The 26,865-nt window shown below is 43.7% G+C and overlaps 1 protein-coding gene across 1 annotated transcript in view; it reads right to left on the reverse strand.

Moving 5' to 3' along the window:
- FAM124A (family with sequence similarity 124A) overlaps positions 1-26,865 on the reverse strand; it is a 116,450-nt gene that overhangs the window by 68,531 nt on the left and 21,054 nt on the right. Inside the window, exon 4 of the mRNA XM_010835734.1 lies at positions 7,706-8,439. Coding sequence (XP_010834036.1) covers positions 7,706-8,439 — 734 coding nt within the window. The remainder of the gene's footprint in view (positions 1-7,705; positions 8,440-26,865) is intronic.

A 26,865-nucleotide genomic window follows, 5' to 3' on the forward strand; every position in this document is an offset into this window, starting at 1 on the left:
CCAAATCACTGCAGATGGTGACTGCAGCCATGAAATTAAAAGACTCTTACTCCTTGGAAGGAAAGTTATGACCAACCTAGATAGCATATTGAAAAGCAGAGACAGTACTTTGCCAACAAAGGTCCATCTAATCAAAGCTATGGTTTTTCCAGTAATCATGTGTGGATGTGAATGCTGGACTATAAAGAAAGCTGAGCACTGAGGAATCAATGCTTTTGAACTGTGGTATTGGAAAAAATTGATGCTTTTGAACTGTGTTAATGGAGAAGACTCTTGAGAGTCCCTTGGACTTCAAGGAGATCAAACCAGTCAATCCTAAAGGAAATCAGTCCTGAATATTAACTGGAATAGTCATTGGAGGGACTGAGGCTGAAGCTGAAACTCCCAATACTTTGGTCACCTGATGCGAAGAACTGACTCACTGGAAAAGACCCTGATGCTGGGAAAGATTGAAGGTAGGAGGAGAAAGGGATGACAGAGGATGAGATGGTTGGATGGCATCACCGACTCAATGGGCATGAGTTTGAGCAAGCTCTGGGAGTTGGTGATGGAAGGGACGCCTGGCGTGCTGCAGTCCATGGTCTGGCAAAAAGACACAACTGAGCAACTGAACTGACTGAAGGAGGTAAAAGACGAAGTCAGAAAACTATCTGGAAAGAAATCAAAGATATACCATATCCTTGGATTGGAAGAATCAATATTGTGAAAATGACTATAATATCCAAAGCAATCTACAGATTCAGTGCAATCCCTGTCAAATTACCAGTGGTATTTTTCACAGAATTAGAACAAAAAATTTCACAATTTGTACAAAAACACAAGTCTCCAACTAATCGAAGCAATCTTGAGAAAGAAGAACAGAGCTAGAGGAATCAGGCTCCCTGACTTCAGACTATACTACAAAGCTACCATAACGAAGACAGTTTGTTCCTGGCACAAAAACAAATACAGATCAATGGAACAGGGCAGAAAGTCCAGGGATAAACCCACACACCTGTGGCCACCTAATCTGTGACAAAGAAGACAAGAATATACAATGGAGAAAAGACAGTCTCTTCAACAAGTTGCACTGAGAAAACTAGGCAGCTACATGTAAAGGAATGAAATTAGAACACTTCCTAACACTATACACACACAAAAAATAACACAAAATGGATTAAAGACCTAAAGTAAGACCTAAATACAAAACTCTTAGAGGAAAACAGAGACATTCTTTGATAGGAATTGCAGCAAGATCTTCTGGGACTCACTTCCTAGATGGACCTATTGTCATACAGATGGAAGGCGGAAAGAGAAAGTCAAATATCATATAATATTGCTAATATGTGGAATCTAGAAAAACAGTACAGGTGAACTTATCTGCAAACCAGAAACAGAGTCAGAAATGCAGAAAACAAACTTACAGGTTACCAGGGTGAGGGAGGGGGTGGAATGAATTGGGAGATTGGGATTGACATATATACACCACTATATATAAAATAGATAACTAATGAGAGTCTACTGTATAGGACAGGGAACTCAACGCTCTGCGTGTGTGCTAAGTCGCTTTGGTCGTGTCCGACTCTTTGGGACCCCGTGGACTGTAGCCCACCAGGTTCCTCAGTCCATGGGATTTTCCAGGCAAGGATACTGGAGTGGGTTGCCATGCCCTCCTCCATGGGATCTTCCCAACCCAGGGGTTGAACCCATGTCTCTTTTGTCTCCTGCATTGGCAGGCATGTTCTTTACCACTAGCACCACCTGGGAAGCCCACTCAATGCTCTGTGGTGACCTAAGTGAAAAGGAAATCCAAAAGCAAAGTGGATATATGTAGATGAATAACTGATTCATTTTGCTGTTCAGCAGAAACTAATGCAACGGTGTAAAGAAACTATAAAAAGATAAAAGAGTGAATTTTACAAAAAATAATTCCAAATTCTTAAAAGAGGTTAGTAGGTCCCAGAAACAAACCTCTCAGCTTTTCTCCTTCAGAGGAATTAAACATTGAAGGAGGTCTCTGAAATATGGATTGTCGAGTCAATGGGGCAGGATGAAGAAATAAATGCAACCTATATTTTAAGAAAGCAACTAAAAACCACCCAACCAAGATCGTCTTCAGTGTATAACCGCACTCAAGTGAACAAAAGCATGTATGTTGAAAATGAAACTCGGGAACCACACTGCTAAGGAGAATGTGGGAAAAAAAGGTGCTGTTTCCACTGCGTCCCTCCTCCCACAACCAAAACATCTTAATTTGCTAAAGACTGAAGCATATAAATTTTTACTTTTAAAAGGAACTTAAAAGAGTTGGACTGACTTCCCTGGTGGCTTAGATAGTAAAGAATCTGCTTGCAATGTGGGAGACCTGGGTTTGATCCCTGGGTTGGGAAGACCCCCTGGAGAAGGGAATGGCAACCCACTTCATTATTCTTGTCTGGAGAATTCCATGTATAGAGGAGCCTGATGGGCTATAGTCCATTGAAGTCACAAAGATTTGGGCACAATGGAGCGACTAACACACACACATACACACACACAGGTGGGCAGGTGTATCAAGCTAGAGCAGAGAGCGTCTTTCTACAGTGATGCAGTAACAGTAACCTATTCAAACAGCCATAATCAAGAACTGTGAGAGGGGACCATTATTCATTTCTTCCCACATTAATTTAACTCTTTGACATACTGCCATTTTGGACAAAAGCCCAAATTCCTGAAACCCCCCATGATACAAATCTTTTACTCTTTTCATACTTGGATGCTCTAAATTCAAAAGCCTGTACCCATACAGATTTTATAGCTATTTAAATCTGTGACTTTTCTTTGAAATATTCTTTCAATGGTTCCTTCGAGTGGGTTTCAGGCCAAGCTTTCTTACTTTATTCTTTCATTTATATTATTACAGGGATTGAGGGGGGAAAAAAGTATTCTAGATAACACAAAAAGGAAAAATTCCCTCAGAAACAATCACATTCATTTTGGACTTTTAGTATAAACAAAGTCCTTTCATTAATTTTTACTTATGCAAATGCATTATGTTTTGCATAAAGAATTGGCAGTCTTCAAATACAGAAGAAAACTTTTCTCACATTTCAAGAGAGATTATAAAACAGGTACAGAAATACAAAGGATCATAAAAGACTAGTATAAGCAACTATATGCCAATAAAATAGACAACCTAGAGTAAGTGGACAAATTCTTAGCAAATTTCCTGAAACTGAACAGGAAAAAATAAAAAATATGAACACATCAACCATAAGTACTGAAATTGAAACTGTGATGGAAAAACTCCCAGAAAATAAAAGTCCAGGACCAGATGGCTTCATAGGCAGATTCTTTCAAACATTTAGAGAAGACTTAACACCCATCCTATTCTGATACATTGCAAAGGAAGGAACACTCCCAGACTTATGCTGTGAGGCCACCATCACTCTGATACCAAAACCAAACACAGATACCACAAAAAAGAAAATTATAGGCCAATATTACCAATGAACATGGACACAAAAATCAACAAGATAACTAGCAAAATGAATCCAGCAATATATTAAAAGGGTAACACACCATGAAAAACTGGGATTTATCCCAGGGATGCAAGGAGTTTTCAATATTCACAAATCAGAATGATACACCACATTAACAGACTGAAGAATAAAAACATATGATCATCTCAACAGGATGCAGGAGCAGAAAAAGCTCCTGACAAAATTCAACACCCATTTATGTTAAAACCTCTCCAGAAAGTGGGCATAGAGGAAAACTATCTCAACATAATAAAGACAAAATATGACAAACCCACAGCTAACATCATACTCAAACATGAAAAACTGAAAGCATTTCCTCTAAGTTCAGGAACAAGACATGGATGTCCACTCTCACCACTTTTATTCAACGTAGTTTTGGCAGTCAGAGAAGAAAAAGAAATAAAAGGAATCCAAATTGGAAAAAAGAAGTAAAACTGTCACTGTTTGCAGATGACATGATACTACACACAGAATATCTTAAAAATGCTACCAGAAAACTACTGGAGCTCATACATGAATTTGGTAGAGTTGCTGGATACAAAGTTAACACACAGAAATCTCTTGCATTCCTATACACCAACAACAATAGATCAGGAAGAGAAATTAAGGAAACAATCCCAATTTACCATTGCATCAAAAAGAATAAAACACCCAGGAATAAACCTACCTACAGAGGCAAAAGACCTGTACTCCAGAACCTATAAGATGCTGATCAAAGAAATGGAAGATGACACAGACAGATAGAAAGCTATACTGTATTCTTACACTGGAAGAATAAATATTGTCAAAATGACTATACTGCCCAAGGTGGTCTACAGATTCAATGCCTATCAAATTACCAAAGGCCGTTTTTTGCAGCTCTAGAATAATAAAATCTTAAAATTTGTATGGAAACACAAGACCCCGAGGAGCCAAAGTAATCTTAAGAAAGAAAACCAGGGCTGGAGGAATCAGGCTCCCTGACTTCAGCCTATACTACCAAGCTACGGACAGGATGGTCGAGTACAAAGACAGACTTATAGATCAATGGAACAGAACAGAAAGCCCACAATTAAACCCCTGCACCTTTGGTCAATTAATCGTGACAAAGAAGTCAAGAACATACAGCGGAGAAAAGACAATCTTCAATAAGTGGTGCTGGGAGAACAGCCAGCCACATGTAAAAGAATAAAACTAGAACCCTAGCACCATACACAAAAAAAGTCACAAAATGGATTAAAGACCTAAATGTAAGACCAGATTCTATAAAACCCTTAGAAAAAACATAGGCAGAATACGCTTTGACATAAATCACAGCAAGATCTTCTATTCATAGCCTACAGAAATGAAAATAAAAACAAAAATAAACAAATGGGACCTAATTAAACTTAAAAGCTTTTGCACAGCAAAGGAAACCATAAACAAAACAAAAAGACAACCCAAAGAATGGGAGAAACTATTTGCAAATGGTGCAACCAACAAATGATTAATCTCTAAAATATACAAACAGCTCATGTAGTTCAATATCAAAAACACAAACCCAATCAAAAAATAGGCACAAGATCTAAACAGATGTTTCTCCAAAGACAACATAGAGATAGCCAAAACAAAACAAAACAAAAACCCATGAAAAGATGTTCAGTTCAGTTCAGTCGCTCAGTTGTGTCCGACTCTTTGCGACCTCATGAATCACAGCACGCCAGGCCTCCCTGTCCATCACCAACTCCCAGAGTTCATTCAAACTCACGTCCATGGAGTCGGTGATGCCATCCAGCCATCTCATCCTCTGTCGTCCCCTTCTCCTCCTGCCCCCAATCCCTCCCAGCATCAGTCTTTTCCAATGAGTCAACTCTTCGCATGAGGTGGCCAAAGTACTGGAGTTTCAGCTTTAGCATCACTCCTTCCAAAGAACACCCAGGACTGATCTCCTTTAGAATGGACTGGTTGGATCTCCTTGCAGTCCAAGGGACTCTCAAGAGTCTTCTCCAACACCACAGTTCAAAAGCATCAATTCTTCAGTGTTCAGCTTTCTTCACAGCTTTCTCTCACATCCATACATGACTACTGGAAAAACAATAGCCTTGACTAGGCAGACCTTTTCACTAATTATTAGAGAAATGCAAATCAAAACTACAATGAAGTATCACTTCACACTGGTCAGAATGGCCAGCATGAAAAAATCTACAAACAATAAATGCTGGAGAGGGTGTGGAGAAAAAGGAACTCTCTTACACTCTTGGTAGGAATGTAAATTGGTACAACCACTATGGAGAACCGCTTTGAGGTTCCTTAAAAAAACAAACAGAAATACCATGTGATCCAGCAATCCTATTCCTAGGCATATATCTGGAGAAAACCATAATTCAAAAAGAATGCATATACCCCAGTGTTCACTGCAGCACTCCTTACAATAGCCTAGACATGGAAGCAACCTAAGTGTCCAACTGACAAATAAATGGATAAAGAAGATATGGTACATATATACAATGGAATATCACTCAGCCATAAAAAAGATTAAAATAATGCCACTTGCAGCAATATGGATGGACCTAGAGATTAACATTCTAAGTGAAGTAAGCCAAAGACAAATATAATATCACTTATATGTGGAATCTAAAAAATTATAGAAATAAACTTATTTACAAAACAGAAGCAGACGTACAGACTTCAAAAACAAACTTATGGTTATCAAAGGGGGAAAAGGTGGAGGGCAGAGGATAAACTAGAAGGTTGGGATTAACATATATATAAACTATATATAAAATAGACAATCAACAAGGACTTGTTGTATAGCACGAGGAACTCCACTTAATATTCCATAATAACCTCATGAAAAAAGAATCTGAAAAGGAATAGATATACGTATAACTGAAACACTGCTGTATACCTGAAATGAACACAACATTGTAAATCAACTATACTCCAATATAAAATAAAAATCAAAACAAATAGGGTTTAGTTCAGTGAATAATAAAGCAATATTATATCGTATTTGCATAATTCAAAGAGAAATCTGAAAATTACCTATTTCCTTTAAATCGTAAATATTTCAAGGTGACTTTTTTGACTTGAGCAATGTGGCCTAGCTATAGTTTGAACCAGGTATCTGACATGTGCCAAATTCTCACTTCATTTTGCAATATGTGGATTATACTTCTGATGTTTAACGCTAAAACCAACAGAAACCATGAAACTTTACCTGTGATTCAAGTAAATACAATCAGCCAACACCTTTCAAGACAACGTTGCCTAATTTGCTATCAGCTTTCTCCTCTCAGGTAGCCATTTGTGAAAACCGAGATGCCAAAGGCAGAGGCATTTCAGAAAGACAAAATTGTATATGCCTGGAACTGATTTACCTGTTATTAGTAATTCTAGAAAGCCTGGGTCTTGAAAGCATGTATCAGGTAGGGCATATATAGGACATTCTTAAATCTATATGCTCAATTTTGAATTCAAGAGTGTAACTTAATGACTTCTAAAGAGTTGGGATAATTGCTGGAAGGATGGGAGAAGAAAGGGGTCCAGTAATTGAACCAAGACATTAACCACAGAAGCAACAGAAGAGCCTACTGCATCCATTTCCTTCTATGTGTTTACTCCCCTCTTCCCATGCTTAATGAAACCAGAAGCCCCAAAGACATCACAGTACTCCTTAAAACGCCTAGAAGGCATTTCCCAGTAATCATTGAATTTTAACAACGTAATGCCCAGTAGCAGGAGGGTGAAGGGTGGAAAGTAGGCGAGGCACCAGAGCAAAGAAGAAAACATATCTTCTCTACTGAATGTCAACATATTTTACAATTGTCATGGATGGCTTTTCCTGAAGTTCCTTTGTGGAAATGAAGAATTCATTGGTAAAAACCGCCTACTTGTGAGGGAGTAGACTAAACAATCTTTAATAGCGAATTCCCTGGGATATCAGCTCATTCAAGATCCCCTGGAACCACAAGCATGTAGTGGATGGATGCTTATCACACGAGAGGGATCAGCTATTGCTGGCCTGGGGCATGTGACCTTGGCAGCAAAGTGAAAACCATTTAATTAGAGGACAACTTGACTTGATCTTCAAGCCAGAAAGAGGGTCACTGATCCCTCCTTTTTCTTAACTCCTTGTTTCCTAACAGGTACTTGCTAGGGTTTCAGGAAAAGCCATTTCACTTGTTTCTCTGTTATCATCAAAGGGAGACAGACACAGGGAGACAGATGGACATTCCCCCAGGTACCTGCAGAAGGATCTTGTTGCCGTCATGGTCCTCTGTCTGCCAACGCCCCTCACTGATGGGGCTGCAAGGGTTGGGCAAGAGCGGCACCAGCTCGCCGATGTCCCTGACCCGGAACTCCAGCACGGAGGAGTCGGTGGGGACCGGAGTCTGGTCACAGGGCAGTCTCTTGAGGGAAAACTGGATGTCCATGTCCAGATTGGAGAAAATGGGGAAGATGCAGAAGTCCGCTTTCTTCTGGCTGGGGCTCCGCTTGAGGATCAGCTCGTAGAACTTGAGGATGTCGGCGTAGTTGTCATGGCGACAGTAGATGGTGAAGCGCACTATCTCCTTGCCGTAGTGCACCGGCCGGATGGCCCAGAGAGGCGTCCCCGGGGCCAGCGTGAAGAAGTCCTGGCTGCAGGGCAAGTAGGGCAGGAACTTGCCAGGCACGCGCTCCGTGTGGTGGTGGCGCCAGGGCGGCCGCTGCAGCGTGCGGTGCAGCTGCAGGATCGGCTCCTCGCCGTATTCCTCCTGCAGGAAGAGCACCACCGCCAGCGCCGGCTGTGCCGCCTTGGGGACCCTCCTCCGCCGGCGGCACGCCCGCCTTTCCGAGACCCTGAACAGCGGGAGGTCCGGGTGGATCCACGCCAAGACCTTGTCGATGGCCTCCTGCAGGGGGCGGGATTCCCCTGGGTCCGCGATGATGTGGATGCTGACCAGGAAAGGGTCCTGCGCCTCCTCGGTGGAGTACTCACCTAGCGACACACACAAAGAAACCCCAGAGAACACATGGTGACTACTTCATGAAGGTGGCCCGCGGTGACATGCAAGGTCTTGGCAGAAACAGAAGCTCCATTTGAACTGACTCCTTGATCTTATGAAATCCTGAACCCAAGTTCATGTGCAAATAGGAGTGTTGGGGCACCCAGCTGCCTGCCAATGCAGGAGACATAGGAGACTGGGGTTTCATCCCTGGGTCGGGAAGATCCCTGGAGGAGGGAATGGCAACCCACTCCAGTATTCTTGCCTGGAGACTGCCATGGACAGAGGAGCCTGGTGGGCTACAGTCCATACGTGGCAAAGAGTTGGACACACGACTGAAGGGACATAGCTGGGCATACACAACAGCAGCCCCAAACTCAAGAACTATTACCCTGGTTCCCAAGCTGCATGGTATTAGGACGACCTTGGTGTGGTACTGCAGCAGGTTGAACGTATCTTCCATTGAACGACACAGTTAAGTCTCCATGCATTTGGAAAGGATACCAGGGCCCTTAGGGAAGAGCTGTACATTAAGCATTAGGTGTACAACATTTCCTTCCCAGGTGGTGCTAAAATACAGAACCTGCCTGCCAATGCAGGAGATATAAGAGACATGGGTTCAATCCCTGGGTTGGGAAGATCCATTTATACCATTTAGAATTTCCTAGGGTTACTGTAGTGCCTTCCCCCACAAATGTTCCCTATAAGCACTCCTTTGGTTTGCTTATTTCGTTGGCTTATTCATCACTTTGCTCATTCATTTAACATTTATGGAACCCTTTCTTCACCAGGTACTTCCTCTAATGGACACATCAAGCCCTGGCTGGTGAGGCATCCTGCTGGACTGTCATGCTGGTGGGGTGGCCAGGAGGTGATCGTCTTGCTGCTGGAGACACAGGGAAGAACAATCCGGGGGGAGGGGGTGAACCCCATGTTCTGTCAGAGCTTCCTAGGCCTGTGGTTTGGGGTGGGGTGAGGCATAGTTGGACCATCACTGCCCGTGTCATGCTGCCTTTTGGACCCCTCCTTGGGCCACATCCACCCAGAAGCCCGCACATCCCAAGTGGGTCAGTTCCCCTCCCCATGTCCTCTGGCAGAACATCGGATAACAAGTGTGAAGTTGATATTTACCTTGGCAACCTTCTCCCATGGGGTGAAAAGTTTGCTGGCCACCCTACTTAAGGAATGTTCAGCATGTTTTATCAGATAACCTGATAAAAACCCTATTCTTATTTACAATGGCTCTCTTTTAAGTTGTATGACCATCCAAGGGAAACCAAGGAAAATTTAAGTCTATTGTGACTTGGAGGGCAAGATTCATCTAGCATCTAGATCTGTCTCCACATATATGCCTCGCAGTGTCCACTAGGGTGTTAGGCACAGGGCCATCGTGCTGTCAGTAACGTTTGAGAAGAATGATGTCCTTGTAGGAACCATCATTTCAATCGGTTCACATGATGAAAGGTGATTTTTTGGTAGTTAAACAAGACATTTCAAGTGGGTTGACAGGTACATTTCATCACAGGCACCAATGATAACATGGTCTTAATTTTCCTGGAGCAAAACCTGTCTGAATTTTCATTGGAACCCTGACTCTTAAATCTCTCACTTGGGAACATTTGTGTGTGAGAGCTCAGTCATGTCCAACTCTTTGTGACCCCATGGACTGTAGCCAACCAGGCTCTTCTGTCCATGGGATTTCCCAGGCAAGAATACTGGAATGGGTTGTCATTTCCTTCTTCAGGGGATGTTCCCAGCCCAGGGATTGAACCTGCTTCTCCTGCATTGGCAGGTAGATTCTTTACCACTGCACCACTTGGGAAACCCATTTCAGGAACATTTAGCTCAGTCTGATGTTGCCTCTTTCTCCTTCACTCATTCATCCACGTGTTTCTTGAGCTATCGCTATGTACCAGGCACTGGGAGACAAGGAAGCTGGCACCATGATTACTACACAGTCCATTACTATAGACTCTGGCATGACTAGTGCCCCCTTAGAGTGTATGACCTGCACAGCCACAGGCAGCAGCCGTAAAGAACCATGAGCCACAAATGAGACCCTCATAACTTAGCTCGGCAACACCAACATAAAAGATTAAAATTCAATCTGACATAAATCTATAGGAGATATGGTACAGGAGCATCTTCGATGCGGGAGGATTCTAAAGTCACAATGACATAAACATTTACTATAGACGATCTACCACTGAAGGTCCCTTGAATTTCCAAGATGGAACTGGAAGGTCCTGACTTGCAACAAGACCACACAGCCAGATAGATATTCCTTTGGTTGACTAGTAAGTGAAATAAAGGCTTGCAGCATGGCTGTTATAAGAGTCTTGCATCATTTAAACACTAGACCCCTGCTCAGTAGGCTGTGTCTTTCATCTACAAGAGGCTTCTGGAACTGAAGGATGACTAATGTAACAACAAAGTGAAGTCTCCGTACTCCCACGATCATGGAGTTGAATGGTGGGTGGAATTATTTAAGCTCTCTCTCTCTCTCTGGTTGAACATGTATTCCCAAACTGATACGAGTTAAGTATGAGCATGATGCAATTTCAATTTACTATCATACCACAAAGGAAGGAGCAATTTTTTCTCCACAGGGCCTCTGAGAAGGCTTTCTGGAAGAGGCTCCAGGTGAATTGGGTTTTGATGGGTCAACAACATCTCACAATAACCCCAAATGCGGGAGAGATCACTGCAGGAAGAGGGAAGACTGTTTACGAAGGCACAGATCAGTATGAAAAACAAGCACATTTGGAAGTGGGTGGTGAGTAACTCTGAAACACGGCAACAGATGCAGAAGGAAAAATGGACTGGAGCCAAGTTGTACAGGGCTTCAGCTCAATTTGGGATAAGGGGGCAGTGGAAAGTTTTAATAAAGGGATGTTGGAATCAAGTCAGCGGAGGTTGGCTGCAGGCAAAGAAAGAAGTTAGAAAATGAGTGATGAGTCTAGTAAGAGATAACAAGGATGTGGGAAATTACATTATTGGCCCTGGTTCTTTCTTCTCTCTTGCCACCTTTCTCTCTGCCATGTGGCTTTACACTTCCTTCCACTAAATGGTTAAAGTGCATTCCCCCACCCTTTGACTTTGAATGAGACCACATGGCTAGCTTTGGCCAACGGAAACACACAACAGTAGCATGTGTTTTGGCTTGCCTTCCTGTGCCTCTGACATTTCCACAAGAAGAACACGCTTGGGTCAGCCCACTGGAGCCAGAAGGAAGGATGAGAGCCATGTGGAGCAGACCCAGCCTAGCTGAGCCTAGTCTCCATCAGCCAGGACCAGACACCCAAAGACATGTGGTAAGAGCCACCCAACTAAGCTTGGTCTGGATCAGCTGACTCAAGCCACTGTTTGGGGATTGTTGTTACACAGCGATACTTACAGCTGCAGGCAGAGTCAGTGGGTATACAGAGGAGACATAGTCTTAGGCTATTCAGGAAGCACAGGGAGTCCAGGGCCTGGGGATGGGGGCAGGAAAAGCAGGAGAGGAGTTGACCTTGACATTTCTGGCATAAGCAACTTGTCTGATATTGATATTTAACTGAGATAGAAAACAGAGGAAGAATGGCAGGTTTGTGGGGAAAGATGAGCTCTCCTTTGGCCAGGCTGGCTTGAGATGCCCCAGTGACTTCCAGGAGGGATGTGTTGTTGGCAGTGGACCTGCGCGTTGCTGAGGTGATGGGCTGAACTCAAGGATGGACCAGTTACCGTTAGGCTGCATTCGCTTTCATGCAGTTACTTCTTAAGTGTGTGACCATACTGAAAGAGTCGGATGCGACTTAGTGACCAAACACCAACATATTGATTTGAACCGGTGAAAATTCACCTGGATGGCTTTAAAAACAAGCAAAAAAAAACAAGGTGATTCTGGTCCTTTTCTTTGCATGCTCTTTCTGCTCACCTGGCTACTTTCTGTTTCACTGAACATGAGCACCACTATCAACAGAAGTGCAGCTGACGCAAAAGTAGTGAAAACACAGACCAATGACATTTCCCACCGGTCAGGAGCTTCACTGGTGGCAGGAGGAGACACCACAGTCACCAGCAATGCCCATTTCACTTTTCCATGGTGTCCTCATCACCCACCACTGGAGATACATGATTCACTAAACAGTAATGGATGCTCACTATAAATGGAAAAGAAGGGCTTTGAATAATTTGGGAATGAAGACACTCACTTGAGAAGATTATTAATGGTTTCTATGAGGGAAAGAAAGACACATGGGGTAGGAAGAGTGTTTGGGAAAAGAAGTCATCAGAGCATCAGACAGTCCCAATAAGATCCTGACCCCATCACACTCAGGGTGTGCAGGTGGCCACGGGTGTGGGGTGAAGTTGTTGGCTAACACACAAATGACATTTGGCGTGGGCTGGCATCTTCTCAACATTCTATATGTATGAACTCACAGAATCCTCATAAACAACCCCAAAAGGAGGAGGTGCGACTCTCGTCCTCATTTTATTATTATTTTAAAAATTTATTTATTTTAATGGGAGGCTAATTACTTTACAATATTGTGATGGTTTTGCCATACATTGACATGAATCAGCCATGGGTACATGTGTCCCCATCCTGAATCCCCCTCCCACCTCCCTCCCCATCCCATCCCTCTGGGTTGTCCCAGAGCACCAGCTTTGAGTGCCCTGCTTCATGCATTGAACTTGCACTGGTCATCTGTTTTACATATGGAAATATACATGTTTCAATGCTATTCTCTCATATCATCCCACCCTCACCCTCTCCCACATAGTCCAAAAGTCTGTTCTTTACATCTGTGTCTTTTTTGCTATCTTGCATATAGGGTCATTGTTACTGTCTTTCTAAATTCTATATATATGTGTTAGTACACTGTATTGGTGTTTCTCTTTCTGACTTACTTCACTCTGTATAATAGGTTCCAGTTTCATCCACCTCATTAGAACTGACTCAAATGCATCCTTTTTGTTAGCTGAGAAATATTCCATTGTGTATATGTACCTAGACTGTGTGGATCACAACAAACTGTAGAAAATTCTGACCTGCCTGACCACCTGACCTGCCTCTTGAGATATCTGTATGCAGGTCAGGAAGCAACAGTTAGAACTGGACATGGAACAACAAATTGGTTCCTAATAGGGAAAGGAGTATGTCAAGGCTGTATACTGTCACCCTGCTTATTTAACTTATATGCAGAGTACATCATGTGAAATGCTGGGCTGGAAGAAGCACAAGCTGGAATCAAGATTGCCGGGAGAAATATCAATAACCTCAGAAATGCAGATGACATCACCCTTATGAAGAACTAAAAAGCCTCTTGATGAAAGTGAAAGAGGAGAGTGAAAAAGTTGGCTTAAAGCTCAACATTCAGAAAATGAAGATCATGGCATCTGGTCCCATCATTTCATGGCAAATAGATGGGGAAACAGTGAAAACAGTGACAGATTTTATATTTTTGGGCTCCAAAATCACTGCAGATGGTGACTGCAGCCATGAAATTTAAAGACACTTGCTCCTTGGAAGAAAAGTTATGACCAACATAGACAGGGTATTAAAAAGCAGAGATATTACTTTGCCAACAAAGGTCCATCTAGTCAAGACTATGGTTTTTCCAGTAGTCATGTATGGATGTGAGGGTTGGACTACAAAGAAAGCTGAGCGCTGAAGAATTGATACTTTTGAACTGTGGTGTTGGAGAAGACTCTTGAAGGAGATCCAACCAGTCCATTCTAAAGGAGATCAGTCCTGAGTGTTCACTGGAAGGACTAATGTTGAAGCTGAAACTCCAATACTTTGGCCACCTGATGTGAAGAACTGACTCATTTGAAAAGACCCTGATGCTGGAAAAGATTGAAGGCAGGAGGAGAAGGGGACAACAGAGGATGAGATGGTTGGATGACATTACTGACACGATGGCATTACTATAGACATGAGTTTGAGCAAGCTGAGAGTTGGTGATGGACAGGAAAGCCTGGTGTGCTGCAGTCCATGAGGTTGCAAAGAGTCGGACACAACTGAACAACTGAACTGATATGTACCACAACTTTCTTATCTGTTCATCTGCTGATGGGCATCTAGGTTGCTTCCATGTCCTAGCTATTGTAAACAGTGCTGCAATGAACATTGGGGTATATGTGTCTCTTTCAATTCTGGTTTCCTTGGTGTGTATGTCCAGCAGTGGGATTGCTGGGTCATATGGCAATTCTATTTCCAGTTTTTTAAGGAATCTCCACACTGTTCTTCACAGTGGCTGTGCTAGTGTGCATTACCACCAACAGTGTAAGAGGGTTCCCTTTTCTCCACACCCTCTCCAGCATTTATTGTTTGTAGACTTTTTGATAGCAGCCATTGTGACTGGTGTGAGATGGTACATCATTGTGGTTTTGATTTGCATTTCTCTGATAATGAGTGATGCTGACGCCTTTTCATGTGTTTGTTAGCCATCTATATGTCTTCTTTGGAGAAATGTCTGTTTAGTTCTTTGGCTCATTTTTTGATTGGGTCATTTATTTTTCTGGTATTGAGCTACATGAGCTGCTTGTGTATTTTGGAGATTAATTCCTTGTCAGTTGTTTTGCTATTATTTTCCCCCATTCTGAAGGCTGACTTTTCACATTGCTTGTAGTTTCCTTTGTTGTGCAACAGCTTTTAAGTTTAATTAGGTCCCATTTGTTTGTTTTTATTTCCATTACTCTGGGAGGTGGGTCATAGAGGATCTTGCTGTGATTTATGTCAGAGTGTTCTGCCTATGTTTTCCTCTAAGAGTTTTATAGTTTCTGGTCTTACATTTAGATCTTTAATCCATTTTGAGATTACTTTTGTGTATGGTGTTAGAAAATTAGATCTAGTTTCATTCTTTTACAGGTGGTTGATCAGTTTTCCCAGCACCACTTGTTAAAGAGATTGTCTTTTCTCCATTGTATATTCTTGCCTCCTTTGTCAAAGATAAGGTGTCCGTACATGCATGGATATATCTCTGGGCTTTCTATTTTGTTCCACTGATCTATATTTCTGTCTTTGTACTGGTATCATACTGTCTTGATGACTGTAGCTTTGTAGTATAGCCTGAAGTCAGGCAGGTTGATTCCTCCAGTTCCATTGTTCTTTCTCAAGATTGCTTTGGCTATTCAAGGTTTTGTGTGTTTCTATACAAATTGTGAAATTATTTGTTCTAGTTGGGTTAAAAGTACCATTGGTAGGTAGCTTGATAGGGATTGTGTTGGATCTATAGATTGCTTTGGGTAGTATACTCATTTTCACTATATTGATTCTTGCAACCCACACACTCGGTATATTTCTCCATCTATTTGTGTCATCTTTGATTTCTTACATCAGTGTTTTATAGTTTTCTATATATAGGTCTTTTGTTTCTTTAGGTAAATTTATTCCTAAGTATCTTATTCTTTTTGTTGCAATGGTGAATGGGACTGTTTCCTTAATTTCTCTTTCTGTTTTCTCATTGTTAGTGTATAGGAATGCAAAGGATTTCTGTGTTTTAATTTTATATTCTGCAACTTTACTATATTCATTGATTAGCTCTAGTAATTTTCTGGTGGTGTCTTTAGGGTTTTCTATGTAGAGGATCATGTCATCTGCAAACAGTGAGAGTTTTACTTCTTTTCCCATCTGGATTTCTTTTATTTCTTTTTTTTCCTCTGATTGCTGTGGCTAGGACTTCCAAAACTATGTCAAATAGTAGTGGTGAGAGTGGGCATTTTAAAATTTAATATTATTTTAATTTATTTTTAATTGAAGGATAATTGCTTAACTATATTCTGTTGTTGCTGCCATATATCAACATGAATCAGCCATAGGTATACATATGTCCCCTCTCTCTGAAGCCTCCATTCCCACCTCCCAATCCATTCCACCCCTCTAGGTTGTCACAGAGCACTGGTTTGAGCTGAGTCAAATGGCAAATTCCCACTGGCGATCTATTTTACATACGCCAGTGTATATGTTCCCATGCTACTCTCTCAATTCATCCCACCCACCCCTTTCCTCACTGGGTCCACAAGTCTGTTCTGTATGTCTGCATCTCCATTGCTGCCATGCAAATAGGTTCGTAAGTAACATCTTTCTAGATTTTATTTATATGTGTTAATATATATTTGCCTTTTTTCCTTCTGATCTACTTCACTCTGTATATGGGCTCTAGGTCCATCTACCTCATTAGAACCGACTCAAATGCATTCCTTTTTATAGCTGAGTAATATTCCATTGTGTATATGTAACCACAACTTCTTTATCCAGTCATCTGTTGATGGGCATCTAGGTGGTTTCCATGTCCTGTGTGTGTTTGTGCACATGTGCACTCAGTTGTGTCTGACTCTTTGCAACCCCATGGACTATAGCCCACCAGGCTCCTCTGTCCATGGAATTTTGCAGGCAAGAATACTGGAGTGGGTTGCTGCTCCCTTCTCCAGGGGATCTTCCCAACCCAGGACTGACTGTGTCTCCTGCATCTCCTGCATTGGCAGGTGGATTCTTTACCAATGTGCCACCTGGGAAGTCCTTCCATAACCTAGCTATTATAAATAGTGCTGCATGAACATTGGGGTAGGTGTGTCTTTTTCAATTATGATTTCCTCAGGGTATATGCTCAGTAGTGGGACTGCTGGGTCATATGGTAGTTTTATTCCTTTTTTTTTTTTTTTTTTTACGGAATCTCCATACTGTTTTCCATAGTGGTTATTATCAAATTGAATTCCCACCAACAGTCCTAGAGCAGGAAGCTGAGGCACAAAGAGATGGAGGAACCTGCCAAGGGCACAGAGGCAGGGAGTGAGCAGGCAGGCACTTGGCTGTGGCATCTGAGGTCTGTGGGTGCTGTCCCCTCCGAGGTTTTGCAAAAGGACTCGCTTCCCAGCTGAAGGGGCAGCTGTCACTCTCCAGCCCTTTCTGGCCGCGCTGCCGCCACTTCCCTCTCCTGCTCTCCTGCCTGCTCCTCGGCCCCAGTCCTAGCTTTATTTTGTGGCCACACATTTACATCTCTTCCTTCTGGCCCTGGGTCTCTGTCTCTGAGGGAGAATGCCCCAGAAACCACCTCCCTGAGGGCATATCCCCCAGTCTCTACATCTGAGTACTGTCTTCAAGGGGAACTGGATCAAGCCAGCACTGCAGGTGGGCGTGACAGGCACAGAAAAGCAGAAGAGCAACACTGGGAAAGCAGCCGGTATGAGAGGGGGAAGGTAACTTCTGAGTCTCCAAGACAGAGTTGTCAGGGTGCCCAGCGTTGGGCCACCTCTACCAGCAGCACAAAGGTTTCCTGGGGAGCAGTAACAAAGGCCAGGCTGAAGCCTGCATGCCTGAGTGACTGTTTACAGCTCTGCAAAAAGGGCAAGATGCCCAGCATCAGAGCAGGGAACAGGGCTGAAAGGCATTCCATCAAGCCCGGCTCGCCCGGGCGGTGCAGGATGTAACCCCAATCGACCAAGCAACGAGGATGGAGACCGAGAAACATAGAGACATCAGCAGCCAGTATCCTGTCCCCAAGAAGAGTCAGGGGAATGAGTGCTGATTTTAGGACACTCTGGCTGTTGCTGGCCTGTGCCCACTGCATGTGACCCTTAAATAAATAGGCTCCAAGGGGGACAGAATACAGCTCCAAACCACCATCGGGCACTGGGGTTACACACGCCCCAGAGAGAACCTGCCTCCATGGAGCTAGATAGAAAACCAAGTATTGGAGGGGCAGGAGAGAAAATGTGAATAATTAATTGCCATGAAAGGCCTCTCCACCTCCCTAGAGAAGCAGGGACGACATCACTGTGGGATATGCCTTTATCATATCTATTACACGGCCTCTCAAAGGCCCTCAGAGAGCACCTGTTCAGAGAGGGAAGGACACAGACCCAAGAGGCCAATCCCCCCGCCAGGGCTGGAGAGAGATCGGAGCTGTTCACCAAGCTTTCCAACTGGCTTGTGCTTCCCAAGAGGATGAGGAAGATTCCTTCCTGTGTGATTATATACCATTAGATTTTCCTTGGAGAATGTATAACACTGTAAGCAACTGTAAGTAAAGCACTGCACCAGGTCAGGCCTTTTATGAGGCAGAAAGAGTATTATTAACTTGAGGATTTGTTCCCTTTACCCCAGTATTTCACTCTCTCGTATACTCCCCTGTTTTTGTCTTGTTAAGTGTAACAGAAAATAACTTACACGATAACAATCATGTATTGTGTTCTTATTGTTTGTCAGACACTATCTTAAAAGCCTCAAATCTCTCATTTAAGCTTTACTTGGGTTTGATCCCTGGGTCAGAAAGATTCCTTGGAGAAGGAACCTGCTCCAGTTTTCTTGCCTGGGAAATCCCAGGGACAGAGGAGCCTGGCGGGCTACAGTCCATGGGGTTGCAAGAGTGGGACACAACTTAGCAACTAAACCAACCAACCAATTTTTAAAGCACCACCATGATAAAGGTGAGGCAGGAGGTAGAGGCTCCCCAACACCCACCTCCCAGCTATGGGGTAAAGCAATTGGAGATTCATTCCCTGTGGATCAAAACTCAAAGACAAGAGCAGGATCTTTAAGGGAGGAGGCTGGGCCCTGCCCAGACCACATGTTTCTTTTCTCGAAGTCAGGAGACCTTCCTGACCACACATGAGCAGAAAAGGCTCCCTGGAAGCCAAAGGGAAGTGATGCCAAGGGATGTTCTCCACCCATACGCCTCTTCAGTAAAATCCATCTTGGCTAAGAGATGTGTGTGCACACATGGGAGGATCCTGAGATATACAGATATGAACTGTGAACCAGGCAAATAAAAATGACCAGCCAAAGGAAACCCAGAGGAAATACCCCATAAAAGTAATTCAGACTGCCACGAGTTCAGCGACTCTCTCTCCCTGAGTCTGCCTGTGTGTCTATTCACATGTACTGTATTCTTTTCCCTCTTAATACTTTACTAGCTTCACTACTTTCTGTCTTTGTGGGAGTTCTTTCCTGCAAAGCCAAAGGGCCAGGGCCCTTGTCACTGACCACTGGTCTAGTGGCTAGGATGAGGTGCCGTCACCACTGCAAACTGGCCTCAATCTCTAGCTGGGAACCCAAGCCCCAAGATCAAAGGTATATCATTTCTCTCCATCTTGCAGGTGAAATGTTAACTGACTTGCCAAAGGCCATTAGGCTGAGGAAGAACTGGGTCTCTATGTTCCTCAACATGTGCTTTTTCTTGCCCCTTTTAGTTTTCAAAAAAAATTTTTTTGAGGGGTTGCATACCATATGGCTTGTGGGATCTTAGTTCCCCATCCAGGGATCAAATCCATAGCCCCTGCCATGGAACAGTGGAGTGTTAACTGGACTGCTAGGGAAATCACCTTGCTGCTTTTATTTTTAAATAAATTTACTTATTTTCCCACACTACACAGCTTGTGGGACCTTGCCTTCCTGACCAGGGATCGAACCTGTGCCCCCTGCAGTAGAAGCACAGAGTCCTAACCACTGGACTGCCAGGGAAGTCCTGCTTTTTCTTGCCTCTTGAGCCCACCAACCTTATGATCATCCTGCCCTGAACCTCAGCCTGCCTGGCTAGGCTCCATCAGGAAACGTGGTTGGGTAATTTTGCTGTGAATGGACTGACCAGTGTGTCTGGGCAGCTTCTGGCAATCTCTGACCCATGTGGGTGTCCTGAATCTGGTGGAGGCACAGGGAGGGGACCGAGTCCTCCTGCTGGTTGACAGATGACCCAATGCTGAGCCTCCCACTGGGTTATCTCAATGCTGCCTGTGCCAGGACCCCTCACTGCCACTCTCTGCATCCCAAGGCTTCACGCCAGCCTTGCCTGCACTGTCCCCCGCTGTTTGGTGTCCACCAGCCTGGCCTTCCTTGCTGAACTGACAAACTGCTGTCTCCTCAAGACACTGACTTCCTAATAGCAGGTACGTCAAATTGAAGGTCCAGATCATCTGTTCCAAAGGGAATGAAAGCCTGGCCAAGTCTCAGGACATGACAAGGTCAGACACCCCTTTCTAGAATTTCTGGGCAATGATTAATGTCTCTTGTCACTTTATCCACCATTTATCATTGACAGTCTGCAATTCTGTGACAATGACTTGGGCTTCCCTGGTGGCTCAGCAGTAAAGAATCCGCCTGCAATGCAGGAGCCACAGGAGACGTGGGTTCGATCCCTGGGTTGGGAAGATCCCCTGGAGGAAGGCATGGCAACCTTTTCCAATATTGTTGCCTGGAGCATCCCCATGGACAGAGGAGCCTGGTGGGCTACAGTCCATAGTGTCACAATCAGTCAGATATGACTAAAGTGACTGAGCAAGCATGCACGCATGGCACTGACTTATTTAATCAAGGAATGTTTATCGAGCACCTACTATCTGCCACAAGTGTCGAATACAGTGGTGAATAAAAGTCTCTGCCTTCATAGAACTTATCGTCTAGTTAGTGGGGGAGATAGACAATAAACAAATAAATAAGATGAAGTCAGGTCCTAAATGCAATAGACACTTCACTGTACAAACTCATGTTCAAAGTGGGTACCGCAGGTGTTTCCAAGGCAACAGCCATAACCACTACCATCACCTAAATAAACTGCCCTGGACCATTCCAGGGCCTTAAGACCCACAGGGCCCCCAAACAGCTCAGGAGGCCAACAGAGTCTGAACAAGGCCCCCTCCAGCTGCTGCAGGCTGCTTGCTTCAGGGAACCTGGCTCCAGAGTTTAGCTAGAGTCCCTCCAACCTCAAATGCAGGAGATTGAATAAACTTATTTACATTTCTAAAGCCCCATTCTGAGGTACCCAACAGTTCAGGGGCTTGGATACCTAATCTACTGACCAGACACACATGACCAAGTGGCAGAAAACTCACAGAAAAACGGTGGATCAGGTATGAAGGATCCACACACCCAGGACATAGACTGACGTGTGAAGTAAGATTAGGTCAGAAAGCAGGAGGGAAAGAGACCCTAGAATGACAAGGAACACAAAACCCGCTGCATTAAAGTGCCACAGGGGGCCAACCTCTCACCATTAAGCTGCCTGGTCTTTCCTGAATGCCAGAAATAAAAGCTGCCAGAAAGGGGCTTCCAAATTCCTTCCTGGGAGAATCTATTCATCCGAAATGTAATGAATAACCTGCCTTCAGCTCTTTTTTTTTTTCTTTTACAGTTTTTCTTAAAGCCAGTTCTTCAAACCTCTGAACTAATTAAAAATTGAGGCAAACCCCTTTGTCTCTGACAACACTTAAAGCCCCAGACATACTCAATTCTTAGTACTTTTATGATTTTGACAAGGCCTTTGGTTGGCCTGAAATTTTGAGCTGTGAAGGGAACAAGACTGGTCCCAGTGCCAGCTCCAAAATACAGTCAAAACGAGACACAGGGTTGGCAATAGTGGCAATCTGGAGGCGGTGAGGTACATATTGAATATTTAACATAGGGGATCCAAAATGCTTCTCCTCAGCCTGAATTCACAGACCATGCGTGCACGCTAAGTCGTTTCAGTGGTGTCCGACTCTCTGAGATCCTATGGACTATAGCCCAGCAGCCTCCTCTGTCCATGATACTCTCTAGGCAAGAATACTGGAGTGGTTTGCTATGTCCTCGTCCAAGGGATCTCCCAGACCCCGGGATCAAACCTACATCTCTTAAGTCTCCCGCATTGGCAGGCAGATTCTTTACCACTAGCACCACCGACTTTCCTATAATTGAAGAATGGAATACAGGCTAGAACACCTAGTCTATTGACCAGACACACATGACCTAGTGGTAAAAAACCCATGGAAAATGGTGCATCAGGTATGGAGGGTGCACACGCCCAGGGCATAGACCAACGGGTCAAGTCGGAAAGCAGGAGGATGGCACAGTGGTAAAGAATCCACCTACTAACGCAGGAGACTCGAGTTCGATCCCTGGATTGGGAAGATCCCTTGGAGAAGGAAATGGCAACCCACTCCAGTATTCTTGCCCAGAAAATTCAATGGACAGAGGAACCTGACTACTGTCCATAGGGTCACAAAGAGTCAAACATGACTCAGCATGTACGCATATAGGCTGAAGAAAAAAAAAAAAAACCTGTTTTCCTTTGACAGAGGAAAACACTAGGGCATCTTTCTGATACTTGGGCTTTTGTAAGAGGTACGGCTTTGCTGTTACTGTATTTGACCACTCTCTCAATTTTCATCATCTGTTGCAGAAACAATGTCAGGAATCTGAACATGTGATTCATATTCTTAAGCTCATTCTAAAACTATTAAGAAAGTAATAATAGAGAAAGCAAGGCAGATGCTTTAGACACACTGCATGTTTTTTCATGTGGAAATGTGATGGTCACTTGACTTTAAAGGTATTTCTAAGCTTTGCTGTGAGACACACATAATGTCTCACACACCAGATGAGGAGAAGAGGGGGAATCAAAGGCCAGACACCAACCAGCCAGGAAGGACCAAGTCACTTTAAATTTCGACACTGCTTGACAGCAATTCTGGAAGAGGGCCAGGAAGTTGATATGTGATTAGTCTGAGAAGCTTTAATTCAGCTAAAAACACTTAAGCATATCTGGCATCGTTATCCAAGTCCTGAGGACTTAATGATTTTGTAAGTTTATGAGAAGGTAAGACAGGTCTGACGCACACTAACACCCAATGCTTAGCAATGTACTCAGGGGGCTTCCCTGGTGGTCCAGGGACTAAGACTCTGCACTCCCAATGCAGGGGGCCTGGGTTCAATCCCTAGTCAGGGAACTAAATTCCACATCACCCAACGAAGACCCAGTGCAGCCAGATATGTATTAAAAAACAAAACAAAACAAAGGCGTGCTCAAGCAACTCCATCAATAAAAAAATTTTTTTAAATGTGCTAGACCATTTATGTATAAAAATTATACTGTTCAGAACAACTGCAGAGTCTCTAGTATTCTACACACAATCACTCTACTCAGTAACTGCCATTTTTTCCTAAAACACGTTATATCTTGTCATTTCCATCAGTGGCACGGTTCCCCTGAATAAAATTCAGGACCTCAATAAAATTCTGAAGATTTGGAGGTGAGGCAGCAGGGCTTGCCAACAACACGACTGGAGGGTTAATCTTGTTTTAAGAAGTAAGGTGTATCTGTCAAAGCCAAACAGACAAAAGAGGAAGATGTTAACCAAACCTATCCCCAGGATTTGTTCACCAAGACCGTTCAGCCTTACAATGCAGCTAGCAGGAGGAACCCTCACAATTACAGTAATTAAGATTTATTTTTAAAGGGATTTGTCTGGCAGGATGTTGAGAAATGAGACGGGCCATGATTAGTCATTACAAGTCTATGAAAAAAAAAATACTACCGACAGGCATATAAAAGACATAGTGGATGGTCTTAGGAAAATCAGTGATTAAATTTGGTTTTGCTCGTGATCAAAGTAGCAATACGGGAAATGGAACCTGTGGACTCTCTTATTTTTTTTGCCCTAAAATTCAGTGAAACATTCAAAAGCTTTGCCAACTTGAATAGGATATTGATATACCCCCGGTCCTTGTTTCCAAGTTTCCATAGAAAAATTTGTATGTTACAGCCCATTGGAAGAACAAGGTTCCTGGGGGCAACTCAAAAATTAAAGATGGGGGAGGGACATCCTTGGTGGTCCAGTGGTTAAGACTCCACGTTCCCAATGCACAGGGGGCGGGTTAGCCTATGAACCTACAGGCCATGCGGAATGGCCAAAAAAAAAGATGGGGGAGGCATTTCAGTCTGCCTGCCCCCCCACCCCCCGCATGTTTCAGATGACATCAGACAATTCGCCCAAGTGGACCAGTTAGTCAATGGCAGGTGGAGAAAGAGAAGAAACGCGTCCCAACTCCCAGTCTGCGGTTCTGCCCGGTTCTGAAGTTCCCTCTCCTACTGATGGGCCAAGGACTGCAAAGCAGGCAGAGACAGAGTCCCTTCCCGAGCTCACAAGCTAATTAAGGAAGCAAGACGCTCACACATGAGCAACATAAGAAAAACACAAATGGGAGGTGGTAGGTTCAGGATGCTCTAGAGGATGAATTTCAGAGATAATAACCGAAGTTTCCCTCTTCCCTATTTTCTTATTGCCTGCATCCCCCCACCTGCAGAGTCCGGGCTGTTCCTTGCTTCAGGGAGCATGGGGTCTGACGGACTCATTCATCACGCTTCTGAATTTAGGCTGTTTTCCTATCACAGCAGAAGAAACAGCCTGGAAGCACAAAGCTCTCTACTGTGAGGATTCGGGGGTTGGAGACAGAAGACGCTTTCTGAGCCAAAAAGGGCTAAAAACCTAGAGCAGGGGTTTCACCTTGTGAATTGGAAGTCAAGAAGAATGTGTGGTGCTCTGGGGGTGGCTTTTCCCGCTCAGATGATGTCGTGTTTGGGCTCCTGGTGGGAGGGAGAAGACCAGAAGGGACGGGACCAAAGCCTGGATGCCAGAAGGTTTCTCAGGATGGATCACGTACTGAAGTCCCAGGCTGAGCCCTGCGGGGGTGGGGCCCCCAGTGCAGACCTGTGCCTTCCCTTGCCACGGGGTGAGGGCAGAGGCTCAGGAATGAAGTTCAGCTCTATTGCAGAGATATACGGCAGTTCCACTTTTATACCTGAGTGGGTGACTGTGAAAAATTCCTACTCACTGTATCAGGAGGTTCATAGAGAGTGCTTAATAGCAGAAAGTGTTATGATCCAACTGACAGGGACCCCCTCTAAACATGCCAACCTATAGAAAGACCTCCAGTTTCTAAGTCTAGGTTATCTATGACCCACACACTTTAGCCTCACTATGTTCAAGCCTGAGGCAGTGGAATATTAAAAATGGAATCACAGAGGAAGCCCATTGTCCCAGCAACAGACAAAAGAAAGACTTCTCACAATTATTCTTGTTATACAGAAGGAAAGAGAAGTCCTTCAAGCATTCGTTGCACAGCTCAGCTTCATTCCCTTTTGATATCAATGTCAGATGTCAGAATGAGATAAAAAAGGCGGAGAGCAGGTAAAATGTTTCTTCTCTTCCATAACCAGTGTATTGTACAAAATTTGAAAGTTTAACAAATGTGGGGGGGCTTCTCTGGTGGCTCAAACGGTAAAGAATCTGCCTATAATGCAGGAGTTCCAGGTACGATCCCTAGGTCAGGCAGATGCCCTGGAGAAGGGAATGGCAACCTGCTCCAGTATTCTTGCCTGGAGAATCCCATGGCAGAGGAGCCTGGCGGGCTAGTCCACAGAGTTACAAAGAGTTGGACATACCTGAGCAACTAATGCTTTCACAACAAATCTGGAGGAAGAGAAGGTTTACAAAGAAGAAAGAAAGGACTAATGGGATCCTCTTTGCTTTCTTGGTCAATTCTGATTATAACCTTTAGTGGCTATGACCTGGCTTTTTACATACCAGTCCTTGAATATTCCCAACCTGTTATCCCCTCAAAGGTTAATGGCAACAATTTTGATGTTGAATAAAGATAGAAATTGGCTACTGGAGGGAAATTGCTTTTCATGAAGCCTGTGCAGCGTACTCATGGTGTTTGGGTATTGTTAATAACGCCTGAGGTTGGAGCGGGTGTATAATCAATACCATACATTTAATGAGAACCACAGAACAGACTCCAGCTTGTGGGCCTCCAAAAGCTGGGTCTCCCTGTTTACAATCTACTCTTTAGAGAAGTTTTGCCCATTCTTATTGTGTACATCTGTGTATAGTGTGTGTGAGTAGCCATCTATACAGTTTTTTTTGCATAAAATCTCAATTTTTATTAGACCCCGGCACTCAAACCCATGCCCACAGGACAGTGAAATAGTTCTTTTGGAGAATAACCCGGCAAGAGAGATCAGAAGCTTTAAAAAGTAAATATTTGACAATTTCACTTGTAGGAATTTATCCTAAGGAAATAATGAAGGATATGCATAAACTTGTGGTATAAAAATATTCCTGCCAATGCTGATTATAATAGTGAAAAAAGAGAAGAGGACCAACAATAGGGTACCAGTGAAAGTGAAAGAGGAGAGTGAAAAGGTTGGCTTAAAGCTCAACATTCAGAAAACGAAGATCATGGCATCTGGTCCCATCACTTCATGGGAAATAGATGGGGAAACAGTGGAAACAGTGTCAGATTTTTTTTTTCTGGGCTCCAAAATCACTGCAGATGGTGACTGCAGCCATGAAATTAAAAGATGCTTACTCCTTGGAAGAGAAGTTATGACCAACCCAGATAGCATATTCAAAAGCAGAGATATTACTTTGCCAACAAAGGTCCGTCTAGTCAAGGCTATGGTTTTTCCTGTGGTCATGTATGGATGTGAGAGTTGGACTGTAAAGAAGGCTGAGTGCCGAAGAATTGATGCTTTTGAACTGTGGTGTTGGAGAAGACTCTTGAAAGTCCCTTGGACTGCAAGGAGATCTAACCAGTCCATTCTGAAGGAGATCAGCCCTGGGTGCTCTTTGGAAGGAATGATGCTAAAGCTGAAATTCCGGTACTTTGGCCACCTCATGGG

Source organism: Bison bison, unplaced genomic scaffold (genome assembly GCF_000754665.1).
Source record: "Bison bison bison isolate TAMUID 2011002044 unplaced genomic scaffold, Bison_UMD1.0 scf7180017864048, whole genome shotgun sequence".
Lineage (NCBI taxonomy): Eukaryota > Metazoa > Chordata > Mammalia > Artiodactyla > Bovidae > Bison > Bison bison.